The 22,208-nt window shown below is 39.4% G+C and overlaps 1 protein-coding gene across 4 annotated transcripts in view; it reads right to left on the bottom strand.

Annotated features, from left to right (window-relative positions):
* Positions 1–22,208, bottom strand: part of DSE (dermatan sulfate epimerase) — a 75,535-nt gene that overhangs the window by 19,079 nt on the left and 34,248 nt on the right. For 3 of the 4 annotated variants that reach the window (XM_049899460.1, XM_049899468.1, XM_049899451.1), the window contains exon 2: positions 12,027–12,495. In XM_049899460.1, the coding sequence (XP_049755417.1) occupies positions 12,027–12,442 (416 nt within the window). In that variant the 5' untranslated portion in view covers positions 12,443–12,495. Of the gene's footprint in view, positions 1–12,026; positions 12,496–22,208 lie in introns of those variants that run through there. The other variant, XM_049899476.1, reaches the window with a different exon arrangement.

Below are 22,208 nucleotides of genomic sequence, written 5' to 3'. Positions count from 1 at the left end.
AAGCCAGCCTGTGAGCTATGTTCAATATGCCATGGGCATTGAACACTTGCCCAAGTTTTAGATCCAGAGTTATCTGTACGCATTGAAGATAAAAGTTCACTCCAAAAGCTATTTGTAGTCACACTCTCTGCAATATTCTCTGACCAAGTGACAGGCCTTGGTAGAAAACTGGAGAGCAAAAGAAGCAATCTGGATTCAATAATACTTCAAAATCTTTCCCATAGTCAACAGTTAGGCTTTCCAAAAGAAGGTGAAAGAATCAGCAAACTCCATGTGTTTTTTCTTTTAATTACGGCCAAAATTTTAGGGAAGAAAAATACAGATGTTGATATAAAGTTTTAGTAATACATATAACTTTATTTATTCTTATCTCTTCTTTTCCCCAGTTTTTTTTTTTTTTTTTTTGGTAATAGTAAATTCACTGTAAATGCATCATAGAAATGAACTAAAAATTGCTCACTAATCTGTTACAAATCCAAATCACTCCCCACGCCTCATCAAGGCTCTTTTTTCTTTCTGAACTTCAGAAGAGACAGCACGATTCCCTCAAGCTGATGCTCTCCTCCCACAGTGTCGCTTGTACATCGCACTTCGGCTTCTGCTACAGAAAGTGATCTGAGGACACCCATGTGGCTACAATGGTCTATTAGCACTTTGCCTTTTTGTCTCATCCTTCCAGCTGTTATTCATTTATTCATTGTGGCAGGACAACTTTAATTAAATCTGACCTTTCTTGAACTTTCCTTCTACATTTTTCTATCATTAACAGAAACTACATAGAGTATACTCAGAAGCATATTTTATACTGGATAAATAATCTTTTTTTTTCTGGTGATGATATTATTTTAAAGTCACAATACACCACTGGCAAACAGGAAGCAGCTGAAGATAAAGCTTGGGAGATGTGAACTAGACATCTCTTGGATCCACAGGGCCCTCAAACTCAGTACAGGTAGTCCTGGACTTGCAATTTATTTGAGTTAAGACGAACCGCACTTATGACTGTCCTCTCCTTTTTTTGGTACATCTTATTGTTAGTAATGGAAACCCTGGTGGTGTAGTGGGTAGGTGCTACGGCTGCTAACCAAAAGGTCGGCAGTTCGAATCCACCAGGCACTCCTTGGAAACCCTACGGGGCAGTTCTACTCTGTCCTATAGGGTCGCTATGAGTCAGAATTGACTTGATGGCAATGGGTTTTTTTTTTTTTTTGGTATTGTTAGTAACACATACTACATACAATGTTGTAGCACGTAATTTGCTGATGTTATCATTCTGAGATGTTCACTCCCAGATATTTATATGTTCCCAATCCCCAAAGATCAGATTTACAAAGATACTGATAATAAAAGGCAATAATGAAAAAAAAAAAATGAGGTATTTGAACATACGTCAGAACCGACTCACGACAGACTTGTCAGAACTGAACCCCGTTGTAAGTTGGGGAATACCTGTATATCCAAAATCAAGTTCTTTATTAGCGTTCCCAAACAGCTCCAAGTGTTACAAGCTCGTTAAATGGTCCCTCAGTTCCTTAAGCATCCTATAAAGAAAATTCTTTGTCTTCTTTGGTCCCCAAATACAACTGCCAAGTCCTATAAATGCTAGTTCTTAAACCTCTCTGAAATCCACGTCTTTGTAGTTTCACAGCTGATATCCCAGAGGTTGGGCTACCACTGTCCCTCATGGGGATAAAAACAAAAGGCCTAACTAGTCTTCCTGTGCTCTGGTTTGACCTCTGCAATCTACTCTCCATGTGGGGTCAGAGATTCTTCCTAAAACACAAATCTGATCATGTCCCTCCCCTGTTTAAAACCCTTCCATGGCCTCACTGTGCTCTTAAGATCAAGTACAAGCTCCATAATAGGCAGACAAGGTCTTGCAGCAACTGATTCTGTTCTCAAAACCTCAACACTTGCTGGTTTCCTTCCTGCTACATTTCCATTTCCATTTCCTCAAAAGCACTCCTCTTTCTTATTTATTCCAGGCTTTGTACATCAGTTATTTCTGCTTGTAACAGTCACCACTCTCTTCCTTCTTCACCTGGCTGATTCTCATTTGTCCTTCAGTACCCCTATGTCTTCCCATCACAAACCACACCTCCCCGCTCACAATATTTAACACCTACATCACTAGTGTCTATTACTTCATATCTCTCATAGATTAACCGATGCATAACTTGCCCTCAAACTTTTGTATTCCCAATACAAAATGGCACAGTGTCTGAAGCAGAGTAGGCAAGACAATAAATTTATATCAAATGAATGCAAATACTCATGTATTTAGTCGTGAAAATTGCCTTTGGTTGGTATCAATTTATAAAAACACGAAATATAAGCATAGTAAAAGATAACAATAATTGCTAACACTTACCTTGGGCCAGGCACTGTTTCACTAACTCATTAAATCCTCTAAACAACCCTACATAGTAAATATTATATCTACCCCCAATTTACAGATGAGGAATCCTAGCTTTGGAGAAGTTAAGGAACATACTAAAGTCACACAGCTCTAAGTGGGATTAGAACATAGGAAGTTTGGCTTCAGAGTTCTTGCTCTTAACTCCAATAAAATACCACTCCCCACCACTAACACCATTACCATTCACTTCAAAGATTAAAGCAAGGAGCTTTAAAGGTGAATAAAAACCAAACTGTTATGGCTATGTGATAAAGGGCACATACGGACATTGTGGATACATGTAAAATGATGATGCCAAAATTCAAGGGATTAGGGAGGAGGGAATACCAGGTGCAGGAGGAGCACTTCAAAGAACAGGTAATCTGAGACTCGTTGATGAGTTCCACAAAGAAAATTAACCTTTCTGAGATGTCAAATCCTGCCATTTCTCCTTCCAACCTCCAAGTAGGCCAAAGGTACAATACCTCTGTGATTACAGGCTGAGAGACAAAGGCTGACAACAGGCAGGTCTTCAGAGTCAAAGTGAGGCCAGACAAATATGAGCATCCACAGTGCACAGAGCACCAAATCAAAGAGGTATACAGACCCAGGCCTTCTGCTCTCGAAAAGCTTAGATTCCCAAGTGAAATAAGACGATTTATTCAATATAAGAGTGTCTTTGTGCTAGGTATATTAGCCCCTCAAGTCTCAAAGCGCAAATAGGATGATGGTGCTTTCAGTAAGTCTACATAAAGTGGGGGAGGCAAACAAACCAAGAATTACAGTGCAAGATAAACATCCTGTAAGAGCTCTGCATGAGGTCCTTGTGACGTCTGAATCATACTGGCCAGGAATAGGGTAGAAGGTAGAGTCTTGGGGGTTCCTAGAATGAAGTCTCTCTTGAGCTGCATCTCGAAAATGCACACTGCTGGTCAGAGCACCAGGTAAGCAACCCAGATACTACTGCAAACAAATGAGCTGCATGAAAATCAATTATGGGAATTGAGGAACGAGGGGTCAGAAAAAATGTTACAGAGGAAGGGCAAGTTAAGCTGGACCATGAAGTCTGGATAGGGTTAGAGAGAAAATTGGGAGATAAGGGAGAGATGAGTCTGGGACCCCTGCAAACAGAGAGGCCAGCTCTGGATGGTCTACAAACTCAATACTGCCAATCCCAGGGCAGAGTTGAAAAGGCCAGTGCACATGGTCCAAGTGGACCACTGGGAAAACTGCACATCCATCCCCATCAGTGAGAAGCTTTAAAACAGCAAAAGCACTTTTCTAGACGAAAAAAAAAAAGACTTTGTAGAATCTGTAAACGCTAGATGAGGACTAATCTTATAGTGAGTGACACTGACCACAGGCTGATCTTTTTGCCCTCTGAAAATATTTTTGCCTGAAGTGCTCAACACACATTCAACAATGATATAAACTCTATTGCCAAAATCCATTCGTAAAGTAGTAAGAGCGAAGAACAGTGTAAAGGAGAGAGAGGAGAAAAATGGCAAGATGTGTAGAGTGTGGGGCAGCTGTGCGAAAGCAACAGAACAGGTAAAAGGAGAAAATGGTGAACTTATAAGCATTAGCAGATATGGCCAGGAGGTCCTAGAAACTTTAACAAATACATACCAGAATACTTGCCAAAGAATTCTATGAACCCATTTAAGAATAACAGAGGCAGGAGGCTTTGAAAGTCACCTGTGCAGAGTCGGTGATACTAACAAAAAGGTGAGACCCATAAAGAGGACAGAAGAGACAGTGACACAGAAACGGTGTAAAAGGGTGGTGAACTATCTTTTCTCTCCCACAAATCACTCCTCCTGGATTCCCTGCCTCTTCGGGGCACCACTATCTAGCCAGTCACACGGGACAGAAACCTGAGTACCACTTTCACGCCTCCCTCTCCCTTACTATTTGAATTTTAATGCATCTCAGAATCACTCTGGGAGCTTGTTAAAACACAGATTCTTTGGCCTACCCCAGGAGATCCTGAGTCAGCGAGTCTGGGTGGGGCCCAGGGACTGTTTTTTAAGCATGGCCTACAAGATTCTGATAAAGGGATAGCACTTGGAGAAACACCAAGTGTTTCTAAAATCAGGGTCTGGGTATAGATTACATCTTAAACGTCTCTTAAATTCATTCCCTCTTCTCCCCACTCTCACTGTCTTACTTGTGGTCTTCATTTCCTTCCAACCAGTTTCTCTCTTCCTTATTCCTCCCCTACAAGTCACCCTACATGCAAAGCTCTCTCAACCATAGGGCTCCCCATTGCTTATGTGGGATAAGCAATGATCTGGTCCCTGACTACGTCTCCTCACTTTGCCATTAGCCAGGATATTGACACTGGAAAGGAAAAGGAAAGCTGAATGAGACGGACTGTGCTCCCTTAATGGATATGAAGAAGTGAAGCCCACTCTGAAGATGACCAAGGTAAAATGAACCACCTGGTTTTATATGAGACTCCACGAGCACACTCATGTCATTGTTATTCTCTAGTTTTTAGAAATGTCCATACGGCATTAGCAAGAACTTCATGTCAGCAAGACCCTATATCTCAAGTGGTATTGGAATTGAATTTTACCCAGTAGATAAAGCTATCTTTTAAAAAACAACTGTGAGGCCATCATTGAAACAGAATACAAATATACAGGCAGCACTTCCCAACTTACACTTTCCCTCAAGATATGGGACATGGAATGTGCGAAATTTACATATCACATTTGCCAAGTTTTTATATTAGAAAAATTTGAAAGTCAGACTGTCAAGACTGTGGAACTTCATACGTTCATGTTACCTTTGTGTGTGCATGTGGGGGTGGGGAGTACTGATGTAGAACACCATCAAAAGGGGAAGGAAGATTCCTCTGGCCTTGTTATATACAGTTTCCTCTAGAAATTCTAAAAGCCTGTGCTGCATTTAAAAAGGCAACCAACCAGTTGCCTTTGATTCAATTCTGACTCATGGCGGCCTCATGTGTTGCAGAGTCGAACTGCTGCATAGGGTTTTCATGGCTCTGAACTTTCAGAAGCAGATTGCCAGGCCTTTCTTCCATGGCACCTCTGGGTAGGTGTGAATCGCCTTTCAGTTAGTAGTCAAGCACTTAATCACTTGCACCACCCAGGGACTCTTAAAAAAGATAATAAACCTACCCAGTGCCGCCGAGTCGATTCCGAGAGAAAAAAGACAATAAACAGCACTAAAAATGGTGGCAGGTAAGGGAGAACGAGTTATTTATAGTGACAAGTTGAAGTTCAGACCAACACTGAATCTTAGAGTCAAAAAGACAAACAGATTTCACAAAGAAAATTAACTTTGTATTTCTTCTCAAGTGTAAGACTATGGTTGTTATGGAGTTCCTGGATGGTGCAAATGGTTAACACACTTGGCCGCCAACTGAAAGGCTGGAGGTTGGAGGTTACCTAGAGGCACCTCAGAAGAAAGGACTGGCAATCTACTTCTGAAAAATCAGCCACTGAAAACTCTATGGAACACAGTTCTACTCTGACACGCATGGGGTTGCCAGGAGTTAGAATCAACTCCACAGCAATTGGTTTATAGTTGTCATAAAATAACATTATCATTTGAAAGAAACATTAAAAGTCCTCACTTGCATTTGAAATAGATGGAGAATGATTTGCTTGTTAAGTACTGAACAATCACACTCTTAATGGGAGGCTGCTGGCCTGCATATCTGACTTCCCTTCTCCCCCAGCTCCTTCTCACACACTTCCTCCTGTCACAGGTCACATGGCCTCAATTCTGTGGACTTGCTCAATCCTGTCCATTAATAATGATGCTGGGAACAACCTGCTGAGTAAACTGTTTTCAAGAAGGGAAATCCCAATGGCCAGCTTCCTAACACAGGTGTTTCAGAAACTTTAAAGAACTTGATCTTTGTAAAAAGCCTGTAGTCATCAGTTACTTCAGCGTTCTAGTAACAGGGCATAACTTTCTCTAGGTCACAGAATGAAAGGAACAGAGAAAAAGAGGGGCAGAAAGAGGGGAAAAGATAAAAGAAAGGAAAAACATGAATGAGAATAAGCCAGAGGAATTGAGGCCTGGGTTTCTGACAGCCCAGCATTTGTTCCACTGTAATGGATTCCAGGTGCATTCTGGGGTACGCCTCTCAGTCCTCTCACTGTAAGGTCACGAGAGAAAAACGCGATCTTTTTACTCACAGTGCTGGCTCCACATGTGGGGGCTCAACTACATCCTCCCCCTTTGATTTCCAGCCCTCGCTTAAAATTTAAAAAAGCAAAAAGCCTGTGAAACAGCTGTAGGAAACTGCACTTGGAGCCTAGCAGGCGAGAGCTGAGAAAGTCTGTCACACTTTCCATTTTGGTTTGTACAGTAATGACACTGATTGGTTCATTTCAACATTCCGGAGGTTTTTCTCTTTTCATCTCTCTTTTTTTATTTATTATTTTATTTTGCAAATACACCTTTAGATGTCACCATCCAGAAGTCTGAATTCACAGGCAAGGATTTAATATTCAGTCTGCTGTGAATAAAAACACAATTACTTCTCTGTCCAAAGTTCAACTTCCTTTGTTTCCCTCAACCACTTCTGATTTCCTGTAGCTGACTGGCTCCAACGCAAAAGTGAAGTAATTTCTTTCCTCTGTAATTTATTTTCTGCCCGGTGATAAGCAAGCAAAAATACTATGAAGGGACAAAAAGGATCCACAACAAGTACTTCTCAAAAATGCAACAAAGACTTCTCTAGAGTGACAGACAGTAGGGAAAATGAAGTGCTGAGCATCAAGAAATATCACAAGTATAAAGCTACACGTTCATTCCTAATATTCTGTGTAGCAATAAACATTTTAGCAAAACCATGTGACAGGCACATAACACTAAGAACTTTAGATGCATTATTTCATCTAATTCTTGAAACAAGCTTGCATGGGAGGAATTATTCGTATTTTATAGATGAAGAGAGTGAAGTCTGCAGAGGTTAAGGAACGTCCCAAAGGACAAAATGGCAGAGCCAAGGTGCCAAGTGCAGATCTGACTCCAAAGATCACTATGCCACTGCTCCCCAGGGTTTACAATCTAGAGGAAAGCCCTGAAAAGCCTGTTGCTTAAAATGTGTGCTGAATAACAATATTCCATCACCTATGGCTTAAACAATGAATCTTTTAAATGTATTCACCTTCCCAAATTACTAAATGAAATATGGTAAACTTAGCTGCATCTTTCTTAAGTGATTCAGGATCTGTAGTGCTTTCAAAGAGTCATCTGAGTTGAGTTTTTGTTTTGTTTTTAGCTATAGAAGATCAGCGCAAGAACTTGAAGAGTGAAATGTCAAGCTCACTGTGAGCCATCTATCAAGAGCCTGGCTTAAGATACACAATATACGGGGAGGCTGCCCAATGAAGAAGCAGTCATTTCATTTTTCTATATATGTAAAATTCTATTGAAGGATTAAGTTAGACCAGAAAAAAAAATATGGGCCTGGAGCTAAACTGTACTCCGCCTCTCCCACCAGTAGATACAGGTTTTAGTAAACCTCACTTTGGAAATCTTCCATTAAAGGATTTTATAATATTCATTCATTCACTCATTCATTCATTCAGCATAATTTACTAGGTGGCAATGCTGTGCTAAATGCTGAGAATACACAAGTGAGCCAAACAGACACAGGCCTGCTCTCAGTCTAGCCTGATGTGAAAAGTGGTGCCATGCAACTCATTACAAACACACCAGAAGGATGTTTCTGAGAAAGCTCTGTGGATACTTCATGGAAACCCCAGAAAAAATTTCCTTCTGATCTTTTGTTCAAGAGTAGTAACTCTTCTATTGTGCAACTGATCTGTTTTAATCTCATGGACACTGTAAACATCAAAAGTGAATGAGTTTACTTTCTTTACTGCCGTAAAACTCAGACTAAATTTGGGGCCCACTCATGGTACATAAGCTGCGTTTTGGCAATTACCTCATTTCTACAGCAGTCTGTGTCTCCACTCCCTTTCACCCCTCTTTTCTTTCTCAGATCCTTCTAATTTAAATATTTTATGTTTCCTTAGTCTTTTGGAGGAACGATGGTAGGAATAAGTACAAACAATATGAAATATTTAGGAGACTAGAGTAATATGTATCAACCCCACCCAAAATAAAAAAAAAAAACTACCCTAAAAATGAATTTTTTTTTAAAAACCTCTTTTTAGTCTCTACTAAAAATGTGCTTCTGTTATTTTCCTATCTTAAAGTTTAAGCTCTGGATAAAAAAAAAAAGAAAAAAAACTGATGGAGAGCTTTAGTTCTTTGAGTCCATTTTTTTTTTTTTTTTTAAAGCTGTGTTAGGGTCAAATGCAGAAAGTAACCCTTATAAACAAGGATATGCCACGTACCCACTGGCATAAGCAGAACTTGATTCATTGGCTAAATATCTTAGGTAATATTCCATCAAAAACAAATTCACTCTAAACAATAAAATAGACTTCTTTTTGTTATCAGCCCTGCATTTATGATCTCAGTTCATTAAACTTTCTAAAAATGATTGTATATTATGTTCTAATCCAGCTTTTCTGTAACACAGATCCAACAGCAATCCAGACCCTAGTTCTTGTTTGGAAGACAAGTTCTATTGTGAAAACAGTCTTAATTTAACTGTTAAAAAACAAAAAACCATTGATGATGCTGAAAATAAACTGCAATTATATTAGGTTAAAATAGTATCTTTTTTAATTTGATTTCTAGAACTAAGAACAAACTTAAATTACTCTGCTAATTTTATTGTTATCTTATAGCAGATGTGTGAGCATTAGCAGAAGAGAGGAGAACAAAGCAGAGTTCTTCACAGAGGACTCGGCACCTCTGCAAAGGCTGATACAGCACACAGACACGTCTCAACTCTCTGACTGACGCCCAATCGTCTGGGTAACACATATAATTACAGTACTAAAGAAGAAGTTTTCTATGTTGTTATTTTTCAACTACAACCATCATCATTATCAGTCTATCAGGTTCCCATCCTACTTTGTAGTCCATTATAAAAAACTAAAAAAAATCCCAGATAAAAAACACGTAACAAAATAGTATATATATACTTAGATGATATTTTCCATTTAACTTTTATTTTACAATGGCCCAATTCTTAAATAAGTGAATCTATAAATGTGACCTTTTAGCTCTTTATTTAGTAAATACTAGAATGAAATGAACTACATTCATAAATTTGTATGCAGGTATATCTCTTATGTACTTCTTTTCATACCAGACAAAAGACACATCATTGTTACTTTCCTCCAAGCCTCCTTCAATAGGGTTACTATTAGATTCCTGCATGCATTAAAAACAAAACAAAAAAAAAGCCCAGGAGAACATGGCTGAAAGTTTTAATGGAACAAAGTCAAAAGAAACATTTTATGAGTTAAACAGGTGTTCAAGTTTTGAGAGCACTTTGAACAAAGGTGAGTAAAATCCTCGAATAAACTCCAGAAAGGATCTAAGTACTAGGCGAAATAACAGTAACGGTAATTATTATTATTGTTATTCTGCTTATTTATTGAAGGCTTACTGTGACAGGAACTGTGCTAAGTATTTATATTAATTATCTCATTTAATCCTTATAACAACCCAATGAGGTTTATACTGCTGTTATTGCCATTTTACACATGAAGACATTAAGGCTCAGACAAGTAAATCTGTCTGGAGTAACACAGCTGACGTAGTGGGGAGTTGGGATTCAAACCCTGGCCATGTGACTCTACCACTGGTGCTTTTCTGTTACACTAGAGCGTAGCATGATACAACCCTCTTAGTAAGTCATGAATGAAAACTAATGAAATCCCTTATTAAATGATCCTTAGATCAGAGCAGAAGAGGCAACCCTAGCTTAGCTTTCAAATAACCAGTTTGCACCCTTACCCTGGATGCAAATTACAAAAGTACTGAGGTGTTTCTTCATCTTTGACTCCTTAGCACTGGCACAGGGCACAACACACAGCAGGTGCTCAATAAATGTGTGCTCATTACGTGAATAAACGAATGAACAGAATTTAATCACTGGCTTTCCAAAAGAGTACAAATGCCAAATGTATTCAGGAGTCTGATGAAGTCATAAAACAAAAAAAGTTTTTCTTTTAATGCCACAATGCAAATTATTTCTCTTTTGTAAATAAGAGCTAGTCTTTATTTTTCTGAAATCAACTATAAGTGAACTATATCCTAAGACAATGACGACAATACCCACAACATAATTCTTTTAGGGACATGACTATTTGAGCAATTTAAATAGAGGCAGTTGAAGTCCCTGAGAGGTACCAATGGTTAACATGTTCATTGGAGGTTCGAGTCTACCCAGAGGTACCTTGGAAAAAAAGCCTGGAGATCTACTTCTGAAAAATCAGCCATTGAAAAACCCTGTAGAACACCATGAAAAACCCTATGGGGTCACCATGAGTCAGCGTTGACTCAATGGGCAACTAGTGGTAGCTGAACTATAAAAGCATCTAACATTTTAAGATGTTAGAACATTTTAACTTGTAAACAACTGATTATACTCAAACACAAATCCAAGTGAAAATCTATGAGTCTAGGTGCTGGGTGTGGTAGTTTTTAAAAAGTTTAAATTTCCATAAAATCATTAAAAATCATAACCTAATAATATTGCCTGCCAAGACAAAAATATCCAAGTAGCTCAACTTTTTAATGCCAAGATCACTTCGGTAACTAGAAACCAGATGTAATAGTAAATTCTCTATTTCTGACCTTCCCAGAGGTCAAGAGAAAGAAGTCAACTGCTCAGCTCTACTAACTCATAGACTGGCTTTTTGGGTTACTGGATAAGGATATAGAGTTATACCTATTTTTATCAATATTGCCCCGAATAAAGTACTAGTCTTCTACTAAATTTCTATTAAAAAAAAATTAAAAAATTTTTTTCTATACATCTCCAATAATAAGTAATTATGACCTTGTAGCAACTATGCAAAAATTATAATTTTTACTTGAAGTCATTTATTTTCCTTCTTTTGTCATGGAAGCAGTCTAATCTTAAGGACAATACACACTTAGGTTTGTATTTATATGGCCTGAATATTTTATAATATAGTAATAATTTTTTTTAATAAAACTTCACTATTCCTGTATAATTCTTAACATTATTTATGCTTAAAAATTTCCATGAAAAATGGTAATTCAGAGTTGCTTACTCTTTTATGAGATGAAACAGATGGGTTTCTACGGTAACTATCTTGTCATAAAATGCAAATAAGTCCTAACTGAGTAAAATCTCTTCTTGGCATAAGGCTTCGACTACCTTCCAGCCAAACAAAACCTAACACCAGTAGATGATGGTAATATATGCTTGTTCAACAAGGGGAAAAGAGTTATCAACAATCAAAATGATACTGTTTACTCAATTCAACAAATTATTTTTTCCTTGGTTGGGCTGTACCTAAATATTTTCCTTCTAACTTTAAACATGGAATTAAGTCTTACAAATCTCTGGACCACTCCTATGCTACTGGCAACTCAAATAACAAGAAACCCTCACCCCAACCCCCACACACAGAAACAAACAAATATGTGAAAATCTGCCCTCTGAGTTTTCATCTGAATATATATTTGTTTCTTTGAATAGTAGAGTTAATACAGTAAGAAGAAAAAGACAAAAATCTACCAACTAGGCTGCGCTGCCATCCTCTCCATATAGTCTTTGGCCATGTCTCGGGCTTCAATGTTTTCAGGATACAGCACACAGAACATTGCCAAGGCACCCAAGTTGTTCCCATAAATTTCATTCCAGCGGGCACTGTAGTCCTTGGGATCCCAGGGAGGGAGGTATTCCAAGGGGCTGGACAGCATGGTGTGCACAGCCTCAGTGAGTCGGGCTGCAATGTGCTCGTGCGTGCTGGCAGCCCTGAGCTGCAGCTCTGCCACCTCTGCCCTGGAGAAGTACAGCATTGGGTGGTTATCATAGTTGGCATTCGTGAAGGGAATCATGACTTCTGGGTTCTCGTCGGTGATGTAGGCTGATGCAAAGCAAAACAGATATATGAAAAACACACTGGGAGCCCCCCGTGTGTGAGTCCTCATCGTGGCATCAGATCTCCAAATCTCCAAGGCAGCCAAACCATCTTCGAAAGGTCCTACAAGAGGAAAAGAATATGTCAACCAAAGGGACAGGGCACTGCAGGAACTATATGGTAGGCAGGGATCTGAAATACATGATAGGGAGGGATCTAGCTTACTTTACAAAATTGATGCTACTAGAAAAAGACAAAATATTGAAAAATAAAGCTTACAAATTTAGATCTTTGGAATTCAACAAAAACTTGCACTAGGAAGAAAACAGTGCTTGAGAAAACTTACTGAAACCTATTAAGTTCTGGTTTTATAAAACTAAGGAAACACGTGTTAACACACCTAGCTGCTAACCAAAAGGTTGAAGGTCAGAGTTCACTCAGAGGTGCCTCAAAAGAAAGGCCTGGTGATCTACTTTAGAAAAATCAGCCACTGAAAACCCTACAGAGCAGAGTTCTACTCTGACACGTGAGGTCATCATGAGTCGGGGCTGACTCGATGGCAACTGGTTAAGGAAACACGGTAAGTCAGACATGTATTCACTGTGTGAAACCAAACTTAGCCTTGGGAAAACAGTATTTACTCAAAGTAGGGGGGAAAAACCGCTCCTTGGCATTCCTTTCACGTTTTATCATGCAACAAAAGTTTACATTTTATTTTTTTAGATATTAAAAAACAAACTACAATAGTTAAAAGCTGGTGGTGAAATATCTTCTGGAAATTTGAATGGACATTGGGAAAAAAGGGGAAAATCCTGTATTTCTTAATATAGCCTCCTTCACTCTTAACTTCTCCCCTCCTCTTCCTGTCATTCTACATTCTGAAGCAGGGATTAGGACCAATATATCTATAAGATTGTAAGCAGACCAGAGTTTATGAATCATGTTAAATATCCCCTTTGTGTGGGGCAAAGGTGGGGGCAGAGAAGATGAAGGTAGGGCAAACATCTGCCAAGCCCGGGCATCCCTGGGCTGACATCAGCAAGCGTGCAGTGAAACAGCAGACGCTGGGTCACTGGTACTCAAAACTGTTTGACACGTCTTCATTCAAAAAATAAAACCGCAGAGTTAAAAGCCGAATATGACGTGCATGCATTTCTTCCTTACTATTTGACACTACCATCTATTTTTTATTTTGCATATGGGATTTTGGTGTCTTTCACTAAGTCAGAAATTTACACCAAATTCACACATTTTCTTAACTACTTTCCTTAAACGCTCCTTTTTCAGTGGCAGATTTGCTCACAGGTTAAAAGAACGTCTTTCAGATGTAGAAACATAAAAAAGAAAAAACCTTCAGCCAAGTCTGTGTCCCACATCTGGGATAAAGTAGGCATAAAATCCCCCAGAGGAAAGTCAGAGAATTCTTAAAATTCTTAAGAGGGGAAAGGTTACAGAAAGCAGACCAGAAAAAGACAGTTTTATGTAAATAATGAACAGTAGTTTGCAATTATTCAAAGGAAAAATTGACAGAGAAAAACCAACCTCCCAAGCTGATCACAAAGTATTTTTCCAAAAACTGCCTCATCACAGTCAGAAAAAAGAAAACTAAGAATTTAATAGAAAAAAAAAAAAAAAACCAAACCCACTGCTGTCAAGTCAATTCTGACTCACAGCAACTCTACAGGACGGAGTAGGACGCCCCATAGGGTTTTCAATGCTGTAAATCTTTACGAAAGCAGACTGCCATATCTTTCTCCCTTGGAGTGCCTGGTGAGTTTGAAAAATTTAATACACACTGCAAATCAATCCACATTCTCACCTTGCTGAGTTTCCAAGAGAAAGGCACTACAGCATCACTAAGAGATGTTACCTTAAATTATGCTATCTTAAAGATTTCAAAACATGCTTTGGGCTACACATACAAAACTCAACAGCATTTTAAATTTATCTCAAGAGGAGAGCTTGTGGTGAATAAAAAAATATTTACTTAGCCATGCTAAATAAGATATATGAAACAGAAATAACTCTTGGATTGTACCCGTATCATATCTAGCACCTAAAGCTTCAAGGCAGCTGGCTGGTTCCTTCAAGGTCAGAGACTCAGCCAAAAGAAACAGTCTTCTGTGGTTATGTCTGTAGAAGGGTGTGGTCTCTGGCAACACAGAGACATGGCGAGGCTGAAGTAATGCTCAGCGTCCTGGGCCCTTACTGCTTGCCTTTTTCAGAGAACAATACTGCTAACAACATTTAAAAAAATCAAAACAAATTCTGTATATATTACATCCCCAAAAGGCTAAGATTAGGTGCGGTCATCAATGCAGTTAGCATGGCGGGGGTTTTAGATATCCAGGGTGAAGATGGGTTAGGAGTTTCTCCTTCAACTGTCTCCTCCCCCCACACATATAGGATTGAAATCTTCCCTCAACTTTCAGTTTCTGAGTGTGTGGGAGCTCAAGTTACGGGTGGGGGGGTGGGGGGTGGGGTGGTTTGAGTACTGGGGGAATGGATGAGAAGATATGTGGAGACTAGAATTTCTCCACATTGTATACATATTCCCTAAAGGTAGCTAAGACTAATTTTTGTTATTATTATTCTCTTTCTCTTCCCCTACGCATAACTCCCTCCTACCGAGAACCCTGTAACTGAGGTAGCCAGGTCTGCTCCAAAGAATCCCTCACAGTGTAGGGTCTACGTGTCTACCCTGACAAAACTCATACTATGCTTCCACTAATGTAGGACACGCCTGAGTATATTTAAACAAGAAGTGTTGATCGTAAAGCACAGAACCTCATTAAAATGCTGATTTGGGAAAGATGCCATCTCGATGTGCCAACTGTTACTGAAGGTGCCTTGGTTATTGCTTCAAATTCACATGAGGCTGACAGGACAGAAATGTTATGAATTACTGCACATTTAAAATAATTCTTTTTGGGATGCCATGTGGGCCAATGCAGAATCCAAAGAAATTCTGCAGAACAATCATCTACAAAAACCGCCGGAGGAAAGGGACCACGGCGGCACAAATCACGTGTTGCCTTCCTCACGTTCCACTCAACGTGCCCAGCTCTCCTGTTCTCCCAGCTACTAAGGCCTTTGTTGATCCAATCAAACAGTTTATTTCTCCTTTATCTGGCACATACCTGTATCATACTGGACTGTTTCAACTGTTTACGTACCTCACAGAAGGTGAGACCACAGTTTCATCTTTATATCACAAGGCTTAGTACTCTGTCTGGCATATAAAAGGCAGCTCACAGATGCTGAGTGAACTGGACAAACTCTAGGGCTTAGGAGCCTGTAGAGTACAGCCCATCACTAAAGTGAGCAAAGAAAAACCATGTTCCCTCTTATTTGAAGCTGAGACAAGTTTGGGAATTTCCAGAAAAAAAATTGTTAGCAAACTAGGGGGGAAAACACTCACAAAGCCTAGAAACTCACAAAGCTTAAAAGCTATTCAAGAGTTTTCTCAAAGAAATTAAACTTAACTAAAGTATAACACATTTGCTTTAGGCTGATAACCTAAAAAAAATCAAAAACAGAAACAAAAAAACAACCTTTGCCATGGAGTCAATTCTGACTTATAGCGACCCTACAGGACAGAGTAGAGCTGCCCCATAGGGCTTCCAAAACTGTGAATCTTCACAGAAGCAGACTGCCGCATCTTTCTCCCACAGAGTGGCTGGTGGGTTTGAACCACTGACCTGGTTAGCAGCTGAGTGCTTAACCACTGTGCCAACAGGGCTTCTTTTGATAACCTAAAGGTAGACCTAATTCTCATCCACCATTTTAAACCTGTTTAGAAAATTCTACTGAAAAGCCCCTATTTCTTTGGATTTCTCCCTTCACCTTTAACACTGTCTTATCACTCTGTAAAAGGGGAATTAAAATTAAATGAAAGTGTTTCTCAAGATAATTTTAGGTGGACCAAGGATGGATATGTTTTAATGCTAATTTTATGTATTTATTTCAATATGTATTAGGAAAAATTTTAACTAGCACATCGACCTAACATTTCAACAAATAAATAAAATTTCTGTTTTAAATACATTTAAGTTTAAACAAATAAAGGTGATAAATGGATATGACAAAAATTGTTGAACGTGATGCCTGAATGACTAAAGTTCAGGAAATGCTGAAAATACTGAGTGAAACAACAGCCATTAAAACCTAATGAACTAATTAGACAGTAGATAAGAACTACTTTAGGTGAAGGAAAAGACAGCACACAATACAGGGGAGGTCGGCACAACTGGACTAAACCAAAAGCAAAGAAGTTTCCTGAATAAACTGAACGCTTCGAAGGCCAGTGTAGCAGGGGCAGGGGTCTGGGGACCATGGTTTCAGGGGACATCTAAGTCAATTGGCATAATAAAATCTGTTAAGAAAGCATTCTGCATCCCACTTTGAAGAGTGGTGTCTGGGGTCTTAAACGCTAGCAAGCAGCCATCTAAGATGCATCAATTGGTTTCAATCCACCTGGTTCAAAGCAGAATGAAGAACACCAAGGACACATGGCAATTACAAGCCCAAGAGACAGAAAGGGCCACATGAACCAGCGACTACATCATCCTGAGACCAGAAGAACTAGATGGAGCCCAGCTACAACAGATGACTGCCCTGACAGGGAACACAACAGAGAACCCCTGAGGGAGCAGGAGAGCAGTGGGATAATATAAAAATGCAGACCCCAAATTCTCGTAAGACCAGACTTAATGGTCTGACTGAGACTAGCAAGACCCAGTGGTCACCGCCCCCAGACCTTCTGTTGGCCCAGGACAGGAACCATTCCCGAAGCCAACTCTTCAGACATGGATTGGACTGGACAATGGGTTGGAGAGGGATGCTGGTGAGGAGTGAGCTTCTTGGATCAGGTGGACACTTGAGACTAGGTTGACATCTCCTGCCTGGAGGGGAAATGAGAGGGTGGAGGGGGTTAGAAGCTGGTGAAAAGGATACGAAAAGAGAGAGTGGAGGGAGAGAGGAGGCTGTCTCATTAGAGGGAGAGTAACTGGGAGTGTGTAGCAAGGTGTATATGGGTTTTTGTGTGAGAGACTGACTTGATTTGTAAACTTTCACTTAAAGCACAATAAAAATTATTAAAAACAAAAACCTAATGAGCTTACCAGAATAGCCAATCCCAACCCTCCCACTCCATCCCACTTCCCTAAGACAAACACATACATACAAAATACACACACACACACACACACACACACACACTCACACACATACAATCTTAGAGAAGCAAATCTGCGCTTTCACATGTTTATGGATGATCTCTCAAGCCATTCTCCCACTAGCCTATTGTGTTCTAAACAGAGCAGAGTACTGCCAGCTCCCCTAAATATTTAGGTTGCCTTGAGCCAGTTCAAGAGCAGGCATTTTCAATATGGCAAACCCACATGGTATCCTCAGCCACCAACTTTACTAATACATACAGTTATCTCCCATCTTTTAAAAGTTTGCTTTACGCCACCCCTTTTACAAAAGATCTACATTAGAACCTGTTTTCACTAACTGAAAAAAATCTGAAGAGGATATTTGCTTTTATGAAAAAAGGCAAAAAGTGGAAATAGTGTTCAGCGTTTGTTTTTCAGATGGCCTTTGAAGCAGCTCCTTCCCTGAGAACTACACCCACCAACTTAGCATCAAGTTGCCATAGGTTTGTTAGTGTCATTTTAGGTTTTATGTGTTACTTATTTTGGGATCTGGGAACACTCAAAAATTTATCCCATATAAATTAATGATAATTGCATCTTTGCTTTACTTCATTTCAGCTTCTGAAAGGTTTCACAGGAACACTCTACTTTCAGATAGCAGGGGAAACCTGTAGTTTATCCATAATTCAACTCAGGATTTTTCTGAACGACCCTACTAAGCCTCATTTCCCCTGAAGTTCTTCCATTCCTTTTCTCTTCCACTGCAGTACACTAAATTTGACAATCCAGTTTTCCTTCCCATTCATCTGTCTCACAGGATACAGCTCATCCCTGAATTTGGTAAAGTGGGGTCAGCAAAAATGAGGAAAACCCTCAATGAGATGGACTGCCACAACAGTGGACTCAAACACACTAACGGTCATGAAGGTAGCACAGGACTGGGCAATGTCTCATTCCATTATACATGAGGTCACCATGAGTCAGAGCTGTCCCAACGGCAACTAACTACAACAAAAGTTTGACTAAATAGATGGATACCGTTATTTAAGAATCATTCTTTTACCACAAAATAATTCAGATCACAATTTGATCATTTCTCGCCCTGTGTATCCTACATCTATCTGCAGCAGCCCAAATTTGATATTATGCTTAGGCCAAGCAAAATGATAGAAAAAGTATTTAATAAGTCTCCTAAACTCTAATTATCTTAATTATGTCCTCACCAAGCAACAATACACCCCAAATTAGTTTTAATTCTGGTTCCAATAATCCCTGCAGCTATTACGATTGCTGACACATAGAAAAACTTCATGTGGTCCTAATTTTTTTTTTTTTGCCTATTTGAACTTTTATTTTATAATAACTTAATGTGGCAAAACTGTATTACTAGTTTGTTCTATATTACAGTCAGCTTCAGAGGCAGAACTAGGACCTGAACCTCCTAAATCCTAAACCAACTTCATTTCTTTTTCTTTTTTCAATGAAACTAGTTTTTAACAACATTAAGGGTTCCGCTCTTGCCATCCTTAAACAAAGAAAGTACAGAAAGATTATGTTGAGAAGGAAAAGAACTGAAAACTAGGCTAGTACATTGAGTTTAAAAAATGATGTGGATTTCCAAATGGTCTGAAACTGTTTATAGAATGAAGCATGTGGTCGTACAAAAGTTCTTTTAATTTCTCAATATAGGAAGCATAGGGATGGAAGAGAGAAATCACCCTGTAGAAAGTAAAATTAAGATGGATTAAAAACTCTCATAATATGTGCCAAATCTAAGGAGCACAGCATAATGATTAACAGTATGGGGTCTGGAGTTGGGCAGATGCAAGCATAAATCCCAGCTCTGCTGTCTACTCACTTTGATCAACTGACTTACCCTCTCAAAGCCTCCATTCTCTCATCCATAAAATAGTACCTACTTCATAGAGTGGTTAAACATATGTGATGCACTTAGCATACAACCTGACATAAATAAAGAGCTCAACAAATACTTGATTCTTTTTAAATAAAAGGGAAGACATTTTAGACATGTGAGATTAGATTCATCTACTCATAAAATATTTTATTTGAAAGAAACTAAATCTTTAGAACTATACAGGCAAGTGAACGTGAACCAGAGATGTTAAATGCTTAGGGCAAGGCCAGGCTGCTTCTTGGAGATGTAGCTAAAACACAAACACAACACTCCTGATTCTGGGGCACATCATTCACAGTAAGCTCATTACTCTCCAGAAAGGAAAGCATACGGCTATCAAAAATTTTCAAGTGTTTGTTGGAGGTCTTCCCTCAAAGAAAAATAAATAAGTATCTGAATTTAACTGCTTCCCAAGGCCAGTAATTCTTAGTGTACAAAATGTGACTGTGCCTTCTTGTATTCTTTCAAAAGAAAGACCAAGTGATACAGTAAGGGCTGGAAAATACGGCCTTTGGCTGGGGAGCTGTCTCCTAGTAACAAATGTATATTAGGGAACCCAGACCCATTACCCAGTGCTGTCGAGTAGATTCTGACTCATAGCGACCCCATAGGACAGAGCAGAACTGCCCCACAGAGTTTCCTAGGGGGAAAAAAAAAAAAGGGAAGGGGTACATAAATCTTCAGGGGACATCTGCTGCCACTGCAGCAGTAGATAAGTCAACCCCTGTCCAGGGTCTGGTCTTGCCTGTTAATGTCATCAGTGTCTCAGATGACCACCCCAGGAGATGCTACCTGATGTTAATCAAGCTAAGCCCTCTCCCCTATATATATATATATATATATATATATATATATATATATATATATATATATATATATACATATACATAAATACTAGAATGTCAGAGTGTTCATTTACAAGAGATACAACTACTAAGCCATTTGGGAAATATGTTCTGCCTTTGTAGGAAATCTCTACAGGAACTGAAATTATCGGTTGCTTTGTGAACAAGGAATCAGAACAAAGGCAGTGGGAGGGGCCTTGGGCTGGGGACAACTCAGCCAGTCAAGATCGCTGTCATAACTGCACTTGAAAGGAAACTGCACTGTCAACATTTGTCACAGATATCCCTGGGGTATTGTTAAAGGCAAAATTTTTATTTTATTTTTTTGAGTATGAATTTTTGTATTTTTTTATTGTGCTTTAGATGAAGGTTTATAGAACTAGTTTCTCATTAAACAATTAATACACATATTATTTTATGACTTTGGTTACCAATCCCACATGTCAACACTCTCCCTTCTCAACCTATTGGATTCCCTATTACCAGTTTCCTGTCCCCTCCTGCCTTCTAGTCCTTGCCTCTGAGCTGCTGTGCCCCTTTAGTCTCATTTCGTTTTATGGGCCTGTCTAATCTTTGCCTGAAGGATGAACCTCAGGAGCGGCTTCACTATTGAGCTAAAAGGACATCCGGGGGCTATCTCTTGGGGTTTCACCCGTATCTGTCAGGCCAGTAAATCTGGTCTTTTTTTTACGAGTTAGAATTTTGTTCTACGTTTTTCTCTGTCCAGGACCCTCTGTTGTGATCCCTGTCAGAGTAGTCAGTAGTGGTAGCCAGGTGCCATCCAGTTGTGCTGGATTCAGTCTGGTGGAGGCTGTGGTAATTGTGGTCCATTAGTCCTCCGGACTTAAAGACAATTTTAAGAATGTTTATATAAGAAAAACAAAATGTACATTCTCCACAGCTCCTGCCACCATACCCACTAATCTCAGCCCCAGAGTGGCTGCCCCAGAAGCCCAACCTGATGGATGGGCCCAGCAGGTAGTCACATGATTAGCCAGTTGCCATCAAGTCGACCCTAAGTTGTTTTAGGTAGACTCAAACCTCCACAACCTTTTGGTCAGGGACTTCAGTTACATGATTGTTGTTAGGGCCCATCGAGTTGGCCCTCAACTTAGGCAACCCCATGCATAATGGGATCAGACCATTGTTATACATAGGGTTTTCATGGCTGATTTTTCAGACCAACCAGATCAGGCCTTTCTTCCTAGTCTGCCTTAGTCTGGAAGTATCATGTCAACACACAAGCCTCCACTGACAGACGGATGGTAGCTGCACTTGAGGTGCACTGGCTGGGAATCAAACTTGGGTCTCCCACATGGAAGATGAGAATTTTATCATTGAATAATGACTACAATCTAGTTACATGATTAGGACACTGAAATACCTCCAACACTAGAACTGGATGTGCTCATATCCACAAAAGGGCCAAAACTGTTAGTCAGAACAGACAACTGAATGTCTCTGGCATTGCACCTTCCCCCTTGGACAATGTGGGGTCACTGCCCCAGTAAGCCACTATGACTCTTCCTTTTTTATGCTTCCGTTTATGTTTCCAATCAGGTTTTAGGCAAACCTAGATGGTCTGCTATTTCCTAGGCAGAGCTGCACATTTTTTTCTCTGATCCATTTAGAATGTAACATTCAGAGAAATTTATTTCCAAGTACTTGAGGAGCATCGTGCTGTGATCTTACTTAAAAGTACAACTTGACTATTTCCACATATAATTTTCTGAAAAGTAATTTTCCTCAATATAAATTAAAGCCTTATATGCCCTTTGTAAATTTCTGTAGTAAAATAAATTTAACTTTATTCTTAAATACTTCAAATTCTAAGAAAACTTAGAGTTTTGGTACTATACAATTGCTACCGAAAATTATGCTCCCTGATGTATAAAGTATTTGGTCACAAACAAAAAT

This window comes from Elephas maximus, chromosome 1 (genome assembly GCF_024166365.1).
Source record: "Elephas maximus indicus isolate mEleMax1 chromosome 1, mEleMax1 primary haplotype, whole genome shotgun sequence".
NCBI lineage: Eukaryota > Metazoa > Chordata > Mammalia > Proboscidea > Elephantidae > Elephas > Elephas maximus.
The sequence above is the reverse complement of the archived record's forward strand: the minus strand, read 5'-3'. Positions and strand labels throughout refer to the sequence as shown.